This window comes from Gavialis gangeticus, unplaced genomic scaffold (assembly GCF_001723915.1).
Source record: "Gavialis gangeticus isolate Ggan-Ray unplaced genomic scaffold, GavGan_comp1, whole genome shotgun sequence".
NCBI classification, from domain to species: Eukaryota; Metazoa; Chordata; order Crocodylia; family Gavialidae; genus Gavialis; species Gavialis gangeticus.
The window spans coordinates 12416827-12430127 of NW_017729000.1; the positions used below are offsets into that span (position 1 = coordinate 12416827).

Genomic DNA, 13301 nt, shown 5'->3' on the forward strand with positions numbered 1-13301 from the left:
GCATGTATGCAAGAGCTCAGTTGTTACCAGTGTCTTAACACAGCAGAGCACATGCTGCTCCATTCAGCAATCTTGTCCTACACATTGTTTGGATATGGAGATGTTTTATAAAGGCTGCTTTTGGCAATCCTGCTTTGTGAGTAGTCCCCAGATAGGCTTAGTTTACAAGCTGGCAATACAACCACTGGTCATGTTTGGAAACTCAAATCTTATTTGAGTATTGTAAGTGTAACATGGTTGATTTCCTTTCAGAGTTGTAGGACATGGCAGAACCCAAATCAGAAAGAGATGGCAAAGACATCTCAGATCAGGGAGTCTACCTGGAGGATATGACCCTTCAGTTTAGTCAATATTGCACTAGCCTAGATGTAGGTTTGTATCACTGTGTGTAAGGGTGGAGAAATAGTCAAATCCCCAAAGCTCACGAAGCTTAGGAACTTTAACTTTGTTAGCACTGTATCCACCTGCTGGGACTGCAGCCTGTGTACCAGCACCTGAGCGGGCTGCTTGGGGATGTTCATCAGCATAGCCACAGCAGTACGACACCCAGTCTGGTTTGCAAAATCCAGCCAAGCAGCGGGATAAATACTTGGCTAATTGAGCTGAGCTGAGCTCCATGCTAACATGGTTGTGCAACTCAGGAGTTTCTGAGCAAGCTATTTTGAAGCCAAAGTAGGCAGTTCCACAAGGTAGTATGTATGACAGCTTTAAGCCAAACAAGTTGCCATGGAAGAAATGGCAAAATTAAAGGAAAAAAATCTGTACTTAGTTATGACAGAATCTTGAACATGATACCCGATAGATTCATGAAGAGGTCCTCCTAAGTGCTAGAGTGAGTTTTGGGGAGGCCTCGCAACAAGCTACTGATGGATTTCTGAGGACAGTAATTCTCTAGTCTTTCCTTGAGATTGCCTGATCAGACCCCCTACCTCTTTCCCTACTCCTAAAGTGCGGTTGTTCTCAAAGTGTCTTGTTCTCTCGAGAACCAGAAGAGGTTCAAAATCCTCAGGACCATGGGCCATAATCCAAGATCCACCAACCTCAGGCCATACCTTTCCAAGGAGCATTAAGGAAATTTTAAAATGATGACTTCTAATTATTTTTAATCAGAACTGTTATCCAAGACAATATGTAAACAAACTTCTGTGTTAAGAAACATGACACTTGCCAAAATGTGCACTCTTCCCCGGCCAAGAAGAAAAATCAAAGTACTTAAATGCATGTTTCTAGGCATCTGACACCCATTCTAATCCCACGCCACTGTGTGGCACACTATTCTGCTAGCAGGGCATATGCTACTAAGAAAACTAGTTAATGTGGCTGGTGACATTTTCAGTCAGCTGATCTTTCTAAGCAGGCCGCTGTGACAGGGCCTTTAGCTTTCATTGTATGAAGCACTCACATAGTTATCTCTTGCGGACCAGCCTGGGTAGAGCTGCATGTGAAGTTGCCGTTCCTTCCGAGCCAGTTCATAGTACTTGGCCTGCTCCTCCCGCGACAGTGCATGCCACTGCAACAGAAACAGTTGTGAAACACCTCAGTGCATCTCATCATTAGCTCGCCTTGCTTTAAGAATCAGACAGGCCTTTCCTTTTAACTCTGCTATACTCATTATTTGCTATGTAACTCCTCAGATGTTAACTGAGTTTCATCTGGGGCTGCATGTTCACAGTGACTTAAGGAAAATGTAGACAGTTTCCCATGCAAACTCCTTGTTACTTGCATAGGAACTAATAGGTCATGCAAGGCACACCCTTAAATTTCTAGTGGTATGGCTGATCAGCTGTGCCAGGGGAGGAAGGAGGTTCTTTATATAGCAGCAGGAGTAAACTGCATTCCCTCATCTCCTTTCTGTCCCCACTCGCTGGTTTTTTATGGCTTCCTCCTGACTCAGAAGAACATAGCAATACATTCACAAGCACAATGCCCCACAGTGTCCATAAAATTAAGACCCATGTTAAGGTGATCTGTTAGGAGCAGACCAGTGATGTACAAACCATCTGATTTGCTGTCCCCTGCCCTCACATCAAAAGAGGTTGCTAAACATAACCATTTCAGTGACACAAAATAAAATATCATTTACCCCAAAGGATCTGAATTGTCATTTAAATCCAATTAATAGTGAAGCTCCCTGCCCCCATCACTCCTAATGCATTCATTCTGGGGAAGAGCTAGTACGCTGACTGTGTTTTTTAGGAGCTGCTGATCTGTGTGGAGTATTACAGGTAACAGGCTTTTTATGAAATACTGCATAACTTCTCCCTAGGGGCCTGTAAAGAAAAATGCCACCACTCAAATATACAGCCATACCACTCCTGTTCTGTGCTCTTACCCTCCTTCCTAAAATCTGGTTGATAGCTGCACTTTCTTTCAGGGTGCACTCGGCAATGACTTTTGCCCGCATCTCTTTCATATACAACATGAAAGCATTCAGGGGCTTCTTGATAGTTGGCTTCTTGGCTTCCTTCTCTCTCTTTGGTTCTGGTTGGGGTTTCCTTGACAGAAACAAAACAACACTCAATAGCAATAGGACTCCTGTATCTCAACTAGTGTATGTGAACACAGTGACAAGAAATAGATCCACTTGAAAATATTAAGGACTATCAAACAGGACTTGAAACCTTGACTAATGAGCATATAGCACAGCTGGAACCTGGTCTCTTCTGGTGATCGTGATCATCGTTACACTGGCACCTTTTTCATAACTGGTGGAACAATACGGTGCCCCGAAGTCTGCTTAGCTAACTTACTGAGTTGCTGTTCACGGATCCCCTCCCCACACAAGCAGTGACAACAATAAGATAGACTAGGACTAAGGAAATCACGGAGTAAGGAACTCTTTTTAATAGTCTGCCATTTTAAGACTTACATGTTCCGGTCATAATGCTCCATTTCCTGTTTTCCAGAGTGGGGCACTATGGCTGGATGAGGGATGCCGGTGGTGTGCATTCCCGAGCTCAGCATCAGAGGGTGTGTAAACCTGCAATGGAGAGCGTGTCAGAGATTGCTGAAATATTGCTTTGGGGTGCTGGTACATTTGGCTCTGAAAGGTCAGTTCATTTGCAGGTCTGAGCCCCAGCTGAAGGACGTTACAGAAGAACAGTGAAGAGCAGCAGGAAACAAATGGCTGTGCACAGCTCTTTCCACTGGTTTACTCTTTAGTCTGATGGAGAAGAGTGCTCTGTCTCACTAGGTGGCACTCTTCGAGTTGTTTTTAACGTTACAGAAACAAATGCTTAAGCAACAGTACATGTAAAGCAAACGTCCCAGATGCATCCTAGTAAAGTGTCTTCCTGAAATAATGAGCCTGTGCAGAAGTGCCCCTGTGCTACCCTTGGAAGCTTGCTGCAGTGCTGACGGGATATCTGCCAAGCGTGATTCAGGACTTTCCTACAGCCACTGCCACTCTAGCTAAAGCGTGTTTGGCAGTTGCTTTAACCTGATGAATGAAACTTATAGAGTTTCAACATTAAATGAAAACGACAGGCAGGTGGGCTTTTTGCCTTCATTTCCTGATGCTTTTCTTTGGCTCTGTCCAGCAATACATTCTTGCTGTGCAATCTTCAGTCATGACGACAGTGGGTGTGTGAGTAACAGAAGCAACCAAACTGACTTGGACAAGCATTCAGACTCTTGCCTGGTTACTGTTCTGTTGGGGGATTCAATAAAATTCCTTGCAACACAATCTATCCTGGCTGCAATCCTAACTGACTTTTATTTAAAGAGTTGGTCAGCTCCTTGGCTCTCCATTGTAACAATATTGTAAGTGCTACAGCAGAAAACCAAAGTGAAAAACAGCCTATGGGTTTGACAGCTTAGGATCATCCCACACCTTTATTTTAAAAGAAAAGGCATGAGTCTGAACATGAACCAAACAGCATCTCTTGGAGGTGCATCCTGCCCCAGCAGTGTTATCCACCAACACAGAAGTGAGATCATGAGTGGTCTTACAAGCTTCGTTGGCACGGTACCTGGCACTGTATAACGTGCTGGCCAGTGCAGTCTGCTTTGCCAAACTTGCCACTTAACAACTGCAGTTTGTGATGGCAGAATTGCCCAGGGGAGATGAACAACTGCTGGTGAGAGGTGTTGGCACAAAATGAAAAGGCGTTTAATTTCAACCCCTGGCAGTCTGAAGCTTGATCCTTGTCTGACAAGGTGTACTTTCTCCTTGGCAGCGGTACTCCAGACCTGCCCCACTCTGTAGAATATAAACAAGAATGGCAGCAACATGTATGATGACAGCATCTGGCCTCGTCGTCTAGTCTTTATCATTGATCTTAGATGCTACGATAGAAAAAAGCTGCCTCAGACGGCATGTGCAAAAGTCAGGGAGTGCGACTGGCAGTATTTTCCTGCTGTTATCCTAGGAACAATCCCTGTGAAGTGTCTTCAATGAATATTATCCCTTATGTATCACGACAACATGTAGCAGAAGCAAAAGCTGGAGATGCGAACAAATGCTGCTTGCACATAAATTCCCAGAGGGCCTGGTCTCTTCTAGCTGGAGCATCTCATGATCAACAGAAACCAAAGCACTGGCTGCTAGCTGAATGAAGAACACAAGTGGGCCTAATGGACTTTTTACACTTAATGTCCAAGCCTGTTTCGAGGTTAGTATGTAAAGAATGACAAGGCATAATTAGGACTACTTGTCCTCCAGGTGAAATCATTGGGAACTGCACGTGCAGGTTTGGCCCTTGTCTGTTCACAGATTTGCTAGAATAATGTACACAGAGGAATACAAGGTACACAGTGTCCCAGGCCTGTGCTGCACAATGCCTTTGGCACTGCCAGATCCTCTGCTGGTACAAACTGGTAAAGCGCCGTGTGAAATCAGTTGCTCTACGCTGTTCTGCATCAGCTAAGTACTTGGCCTTTACAATTCTGCACACATTTTAAAACTCCCGCAACAATCAGCAAGGAATTGGTTCATAAAAATCCAGGGAAGCGGCAACTCGTCATCCTCACAATGGAATGTGGTAAAGGGCTACAAGAAATGCACAATTTAAGAGGCTTAAACTGTCAACCTTTCCTGGAGTGGCAGAGACAGGTAAAACTACCTGTGCTCAGTGAGGGCTCTGTCCCATTTCACCAAAAGCCTGAGAACAAATACAAGTCCGTCTCTGCACAACTTAATTTAGTCCAGGATACTTGGGGAAGGAGTATTTCTATCTCTGTGGTAAAAATAAGAAGTGTGTTTGGCATGGCAGCAGTGAGAACTTATCACACTATTTATTCCATTTTCCTACTGTTGAGGCTGAGGCTTAGGGTATTTCTGGACTTCTACTAATTAAAACTAAATCCTTGCGTCTCCTCCATGAAACCTTGATATTCCTGCAATTCTTTTCCTTTCTTTTTTTCTTTTTTTTTTTAATAAGGCATTTGACTAAAGGAAATGCTTTTCCTGTTGGTGCTATCTGGAAGTTTGGTGGCCCCTTTCTGGCTTTTTGTAGTCTCCTGCAAGCTCAGCTGGCACAAACTGCAAGCTGTGAGACCAGCAGAGCTGCTGTCCTGTCTCACACAGCTCCTACTTACCTGGAGAAAGAAGCCCCAGCAGAGAGCGCTGACGAATACGGCTGTCTAAATCCACATGACGGGAGCGGATAGACAGACTGGCTCTGCCTGGGATCGGGAAGAAAGAGTCCATAAAGCATCTACATGTGTGGCTTCTTCTAAAATTACCCTCCTTAATTGGACTCATTTAGCAATGGTGAGTTCCAAAGCCCTAGTTGCTCTAGTTAGCTTACACTACAGGCCTCTCTCCTCCTTCCTTTGTGCCAGAGGCAATTCAGGATCTAAACTTCAATCGGAGATGGGTCTGGACTGCAAAGTTTGGGTCTGAATCTGCATCTGATCTTCTCCCAAATGTTAACTAAGCAGAAGTAATGTTTCAGTTGTATTAAAGCATTAGTTGTGAAATGATAATAAGCTATGAAAGCATGTCAAAAAGTGAACGTGAATTATTGTAGGAAAAGGTGTTTAGCAGTGCAGACCTCAACCAACCAGAGTATTTGCAAGGTGTATAAAATGCTGCACAATACCCTGGGAAATACTGAGGTTCAAAATTGGTCTACACCAGGTAAACAGAAGAATGACTGAGTATTCAAGTACCTGCCCTGGTGATTATGGAGTAGCACATTTCAGTACACCTTTAAGACCATAAGGGACATAATACTCTACAGTGCCTGACTTGAAAGACTCTGATTTCCCTGGTGCTCACTTGGTATAGTTTATTTGAAGAATATGACTTCAGTGGAGCTATGTTGATAGAAGTTAGCTGAGGGTTAGGCCCTCTTTTTCTTAAAAAAAGCAAAACAAGCATCCCATCCTTACAACTGTGTATGTCAGATTTGGGTCTGGAACCTATTTCAGTTATTAGAGCACAAGCAAAGTGTGTAAGCAATGTTTTTAATGAGCAAGAACTACTTGTTTCATATTTGGGCAGCTCAAAACCCTTCCCAGAGTCAATCTTTGACCCCCTTTGTATAAAATGTCTCATCTCTGGCCTGGAGTTTGGCATGAGAAGTTTGAAGCCCAAAGGAAAAAAACCAGGAGAAATAGCTCCAGTTGTTTTTCATGCTTCTTAATATAAGGGTTATCATTATTGATCACAGTCCCGAGAGAGACTGGGATTCTAGGGGAGTTTTGTGTGCCTAGGTGCTGTTCAACCATGTCTCTGCTGGGAAGAGCGATCAGAAAGCCATTCTCTGGAAGAATGAGGTTTTTGTTTGCCACTCGTTGAGTTGCTCTATCTCGGCTCGAATGAAACCTAAAAGATCTGTCTGTATTAATGTCAGTAAACATGGTTAAGAACTGGCCTCTGTTTACAACCTGCCAGACAGAAATCCCTCTCACACTACTTAGAAGTTAGCAGTGTATAAACATGCCAACAAACAGCCAACTGCTACAATATATCAGGAAGCCTAAACAACCTTTGAAGTTTAACATTACTGCCCCAGGGGTGAGAAAACATTCAAAGTTAATCCAGAAGTGACATTCATTACTCCAGAAGCCAAGATATTGCAATAGAAAAGGATCTTGGCATTCAAGTCTTTACCTAAAGTGATTCTGACACGCAAATTAATTCGATTGCAAAACCAACCTGTGATTGTTGGGAATGTGCAAGTCAAGTGTTTTCTCCCAGGATGGGACAGCAGCTTGGGAGACAACAAGAGGTGGGGGGAGGAGGGGTGAATTAATTAAGAGACACCCCCTCGCCTAGCACAAAATTCAGCTGGGGTCCTGTACAATGGTAAGATTTACAGGGCTCTTGGTTAAGGTGTGTTCTCAGGCTCCAGCGATCAAACTTGCTGGATTAGACTAACTGGCTTTCATTTGAAGTTCCTGACTGTCATCTGAGCTAATTAAAGGGAGAGAGTTATTGCAGCTACCCTCCCCAAAACACTCCGCAGGTACAAAAACCACTTCTGCTGAACTCTTGTTAGGTAGCTTGCTAAGGAAAAGCCGCTTCCTGTATTACGACCGCTTGGCGTTTGAAGTCAGCTTCATTCCAGAACAGTGAACTTGAAGAACTGTACACATACCACAGCACTTGCTGGCATGAGGGGTCCCTGTAGCATTCCTCCTCCTACATAACTCATTTCAACACTGTTTAAGCAGCCCAACCTCTGTAAAAGCATACACTGGTGACCAGTCCCTTGAGCGAATAGTCTGAAAATATCATTTGCCTGCTGCATGCCCCTGAAAAGGGCAGATGGAGCTGATAACTTTGTGGCTCAGAAATATATGACATGGGGGTTGTACATGCAAGCAAAAGGCTTAGGCAGAGACAGCTGTGAACCATCTTTGCTTCTGTGAACTTCTGAAATGCAGAGAACTGTTGCTGAAATAATTCAGAGGCAGTTCTGATTGGAAACTTCCAATTTTTACTTAAAAGGCAAGGTATATTTGCACTTTATAGACTAACCAAAGTGCATGTGTGTGTGCAATATAGAAAAATAGCACAAGTCTTTGTGAGCTGAAGCTCATCTCTTCAATAATTTTTACCTAACAGAAATTTAAACTGAAGTTTGGGATTGAGCACTTTGTACAGAGGCCCAGCACAGTATTTCTATTGGTCAAGCAGACTGATGTATTTAACAAAACTCTTTTCCGCCTTTTTAACGCATATTTGCTGTTTGAAGTGATGTCTGCTCTTTGGGGCTGCTTGTCTTGATTTTTGTTTCTCCGTATCTGTTTATTAGTCATTATTGAACATATCTGAGCAATTTGTTTAAAGGTGTCAAACCATATCAGATGCTAGAGGTGCTGTTAGGAGACTGAGCTTCCTGTCTGACCAAAAAGCAAACAAACTCTTTGATAAACAGATTTTTCCCATGTCCCCAAGGCCATCTTTAACAGCTTCCCATTTGAAGAGTAGGCTTTGCATTTGGCAAGCTAGCTCTTCTCTTCTAACAACTTCTTTCATGTTACAGCACAGTCACTCCTGTACTTGTCTTTCCTGAGGATGAATCACATTGTACAAGGAGTTAAATCATTGTCCAAGAGCAGCATATGCAGCACAGAAAGCCAAATGTAATCTCTTTGTAGCCAAACGTAGATCTAAGACCTCCATCTGTTTCTTTGTGGTTAAATATTTGGAACTCTATATTCAGGAGCAAAAATCCAGTTGTTTCATGATTTTATTTTTAATGGCTCACCCTTCATCTTGTGATGCCTCTTTATAGATATACATGTCTGTGCTAGGGTCATGCCAGACAGCATCGTGCAGGAAACGGCTGTCTACATGCTGCTATACATTTATGATTTTCCCCCTAAGATTCAGTACTTCACATGTCCGAATGATCAGTGACACAGGTTTTTAAACTGTCTGCTACAGCTGTAATCTTGCCTTGCATCTCTTTAATTTCTAGACATTACCAGAAACTGGTCTGACAATAATTGAAAATGTTAATCTACTCTAAAATGTAAACATGGTACTTCCTGCCTCCTCAGCTCTGCTCCCTGTGTACATTCAAAGTCACCCTGTTCATGTGATAGTGATAGTTAGAAAGAAGGAAAGTATTCAAAAAAATGCTAATGGTGTTACTAGGCCAGCAGGAGTGCTGGATGCCAAGGGGTCACTGATTGGGTAAGTGAAGGAAGCACACCCAGGGTTGCTAATGCTTATGACTGTTTCATGCATCACTGGATTTGAGCTGGGGTTGTAGCAAATCTTCCAATTAGGTCAGAAGCTCCTGGTTAGGGGAAAGCCCCTCTAACTGGATGCCTAGCCAACTTCTGTCTATGGGCTGATGAAAAAATTAGGGATGTGAGACTCTTCTCAACAGAGGGATGTGGGAGCAGGAAGAACTTAGCAGCTCCCTCTCCCCCACCCATACCAATGGGATGTCTCTTCTTTGCTGTTCCTCTACCACTTCCTGCACAATCTGGCCTGGGAAGGGGGGCAGAAGGTGGCCAAAATGTAGGTTCCTCAGGCCTAGGGACTCGGTTAGGAACTCCCGTGGCTGTCGGAGCAGAGATGACGGGACATCATTGATGGAGGACATAGAGGAGCAGCAGAGGAGGATGTGGGGATAGACTTTAATGGGAAACAAATCAGGGATCAGGATGAAGGAATTGATTTGGAGGTTGGGGAGGCAGAATGAATCCAAAGGCAAAAGGGTGAGAATTCCCACAGCAAAGGACAAAAAACAAATTCAGGAGTGCTGGCAACTGTGTATCACATTTGCTGGAGGTTGGGCAGAGTTAAGGAATTGACAGACTAAAAAAGCACAACACAATCTTACAATATAGGGGGGAGCTCATGATTTTGGGTGAACAAGGTGAATTTCAGACATCTGGGAGCAGCAATACTGCATGTGCTGCAGGATTAGGGGAGGGATCAATCCAGGTACTCAGCGGGGAGAGTTCTTTGCCACACCGTGTTTTCTGAGGGCTGGTGGATTGCTAAAGAATAATGGCCCCTGTTGAAAGCCAGAGCAGGAGAGAGAGAACTCAGTTACAGGCCTTGAATGCAGCTAGAACAAGACGGACAATAGGTTGCTGACCCAAGCAACCCTTTCTTCCTCATCTAATCCACATCAGATACAATGATAGTAGGCATTTCAGACTGCAGAGAGGTAACGGCATGGAGTCTGGACTCCGAATTTGACTTTCCAGGGCCAAGTCCCTTATTTCTCCATGCCTCTGCTTTCCATCTCTAATGTGGAGTAATGCACTTCCCAGTTACACAGATTGCAGATGAGAGCTCATTGCCAGAGGCAGGGGTAAGGATAGTGTAAAGAGCAGTAAATTCTGGTGAACAAGATTAGTGAGAGCAGAACAACACCCTGTTGCTTACCAAGGCCATATGGAGTGATCCAGTGTCAACACTTACCAGCCCATGGAAGGTGTAATCTGTCCAACCCCACCAGGAGGCAGGGAGTAAAAACCAGGGATCTCTGAGGTTTGGGAAGGACGGTGTACACCTAGGGGAGGGATCAAGAGTCAGTTAGAAGAAGAAATTCAGGCAGCACTAGCATCCCCACAGGATTAGATGTCCTCGAGCCCTGCATTGCCCTTTATTTCAGGGCCAGTGATTAAGTCTAGATTCGTGAACTACAAAAAAAATTTGTGAAGAAAATGGATTCCTCCCAAAATTCACCCCTTCCCCACTGATTCCATCTCCCCGGCACAACCCTGCACCGGGGTGACGCACAGCCATATTTCTGCAGAACATATAGTCAGTCTTGGAGGCAAAGTTGTTTGAGCACAAGGGTCACCCCTGGGCTCCTTGGTTTCCAAACACTACTCTGATTCTGAAAATGACTTGGTTTCTATTTGTTTCATTCCATTAGCTGCTTTTTCCCTCCCAGCCCATCAGAGAAAAGTAACATGGATCACACCATTCAGGATCAAGGCCTTCCTTTCCTGCGAGCCTCTGCCTTCTTTTTCCAATGCCTTTGTCCATGAATTCTCCTCAGGGCTATTTTATAAGGATGTGTTGCCTTTGAATTAGTTTGAAAGAAGCCTTGGTTTTCAGGATCTCATTTGTACTGCTCTGCTGGTGCCATGGGACCATAAATGTGGCATACATGGCTAGCTGAGAATTGCTCTTCCATGAAGGAAATCCCTGGGTGTGCAGCACAATTCATGGTATGGGCGGCACATCCAGAGGAAAATGGTTGGGGCCAGTGTGTCTTCACACATCAACTATTCCTGAATTTCAGACCAGATTCTTGTAGCATTGGGCTGTGGGGTATTGCTAGAGAATCCCTGATGCCAGCCCTAAACTTGAAGCCACAAATGGGGAACTGGAAAAGTGAAAGAGCCCTCACCTTTGACTTGGAAGAGGCTCGCATGATAGCATCTAGCTTTATGTTGCTAAATCTGAAGATGCACATAGTGGTGAAAGTGTCCAGCTGTGTGTTCCCCATAAGGGAAGAAAGAGGGAGACTGTGGTGTATGGTAAAAAGTGAGCTGTTGCCAGTGACATGTCATTTAGTGGTGAAAAGTTGTGAAGTGAAATTAATGGTTTTCTCAACACACCGCTGACCTCTGTCTAGCGAGCTGATGAGTGTAAGATGCTCAGGATCCTTCTAGCTGTGCAACTGCCAGCTGGGGATTTCTGTTAAATAGTTTCTACAAATACTGATTTTGAAGGCAAGTACATCAGAGGTGAACGCCAGGATCTAGGGGAGCAACTCTTGAGGGACGATGAGGACCAGTGGGCATAAGCTAACAGAAGGTAAATTCAGGCTAGATATAAGAGAAAACTTTTTCTCTGTAAGGGTCACCAGAATTGGGAACACACTCCTGGCAGAGGTGGTACAATCACCCTCCCTGGAGGTGTTGAAGATGAAGCTGGACAGGTACCTTGCTGAGCTCATCTGAGCCCAATAACTTCATTCTCATGGCGGGGGACCGGACTCGGTGATCTTACAGGTCCCTCCTGGTTCTATGATACTTCTGCAAATACTATTTAGCAAATATATGTGACCAATATATTTTCCAACATTGAGATCTATTTTTAGGCAATCTGTAAATTGAACATGAAGTAAAATACATGAAATTAGTTTTAATGAACTTTTGTAAATAATTAGGATGTCACCGACTCCAAGCACCTTAACAGAGCGTAAATACAAGGAAATTGCAACCAAATGAAACGTATAGTGAGAAATTAGCTAAGGATGAAGAGGCAGTATTCGGAGCCTGATAAGATTAGGCCACAGTTCTAGATCGAACCAAAGACAGGAGCTGGGTTAAATGATACCAGCATCTCTTGAGAGTTGGGCCCTGAACAGATTAATGTAGCACAGAAGGGTGGTCTGTGGCTTGAGTACCAGCTTCTAACTCAGGAAATCCTGGTTCAGTTCCCTGATCTGCCACAGATTTCCGGTGTGACGCTGGCCCAGTCAGTATTTTAATCCCACATGTTTCTCAGTTCTACATCTGTAAAATATTTTGCTAGGTGTGGTGTGAGTATAAATGTCTTAAAGATGGGAAGACACTCAAGGCCTTGGCTCTTTCATAGAGCCAAGATAGAGGCAGGTAAGATAGAGGCAGGCCAGCCCAGCACTTGCTGTCAGTTTAGAGAGAGGTCTGAATCAGAAGCTTTTGCTGTGGATGGGTCAGGTTGGGTCAAGATGGTATTGAGGAGAGATCTCTGGTCTTACCTGAAAAAAATATAGAACCCCCTCCTCTAGTTTTTGAGTATATGCAGAACCCAAACCAAAGGGATGAGAGCTTCAAATTTGAGCCATTTACAACAAAAAGCAGAAGGCTCTGATTTAAGGTTCTGGTTCAGGCCTCTCTATGCTCCCGTCTACTACCCATGCAAACAAGAAGCTGGAATCTGGCCCTGAAGGATACTGACTTCTGCATAAATCCAGGAGAGAGCATTCCTGAGTTCACTGACCTGCAACAGAGGCATAAAGGACAGCTGCCAACCAGTGGGGCAGGTTGGTCCTACACTGTTTTGAGCTTTACATGCCATTATTAAGGTCCCAAAACACATTCATTGGCTAGACTTTCAAATAACCTTGAACTGTCATGGGGCTGTATTCTGCCAGCAGTTTTCAAGGGTAGCCTGAAACGAAGAGCTTTGTTACATCCTCTCAGGAGCCAAGTGTAATTTTTATATATATATATATATATATATATATATATGCATTTATGCTACTTCAAAAAGCATTCTTGATTTCTATTTTTTTCCTAGCAGAAGCTGTAAGACCTATACTTAATTATCTGTGGAAGTCAAAGGCAATCTCAGATTTAATTGTTTTTTTCTTTTAACATGTGGTACAGTATATGTACATTCTGTTTCTCTAATGACAAACAACACACACATTGAAATG

General features: G+C 43.8%; 1 protein-coding gene across 10 annotated transcripts in view; it reads right to left on the bottom strand.

Annotated features, from left to right (window-relative positions):
- TCF7 (transcription factor 7 (T-cell specific, HMG-box)) overlaps nucleotides 1-13301 on the bottom strand; it is a 113650-nt gene that overhangs the window by 20992 nt on the left and 79357 nt on the right. For 7 of the 10 annotated variants that reach the window (XM_019506292.1, XM_019506294.1, XM_019506297.1 and 4 more), the window contains exons 3-7: nucleotides 10343-10433; nucleotides 5539-5625; nucleotides 2870-2980; nucleotides 2333-2495; nucleotides 1403-1510 (exon numbers count right to left, since the gene is read on the bottom strand). In XM_019506292.1, coding sequence (XP_019361837.1) covers nucleotides 1403-1510; nucleotides 2333-2495; nucleotides 2870-2980; nucleotides 5539-5625; nucleotides 10343-10433 — 560 coding nt within the window. The remainder of the gene's footprint in view (nucleotides 1-1402; nucleotides 1511-2332; nucleotides 2496-2869; nucleotides 2981-5538; nucleotides 5626-10342; nucleotides 10434-13301) is intronic. The other 3 variants (XM_019506293.1, XM_019506295.1, XM_019506302.1) reach the window with 1 other exon arrangement.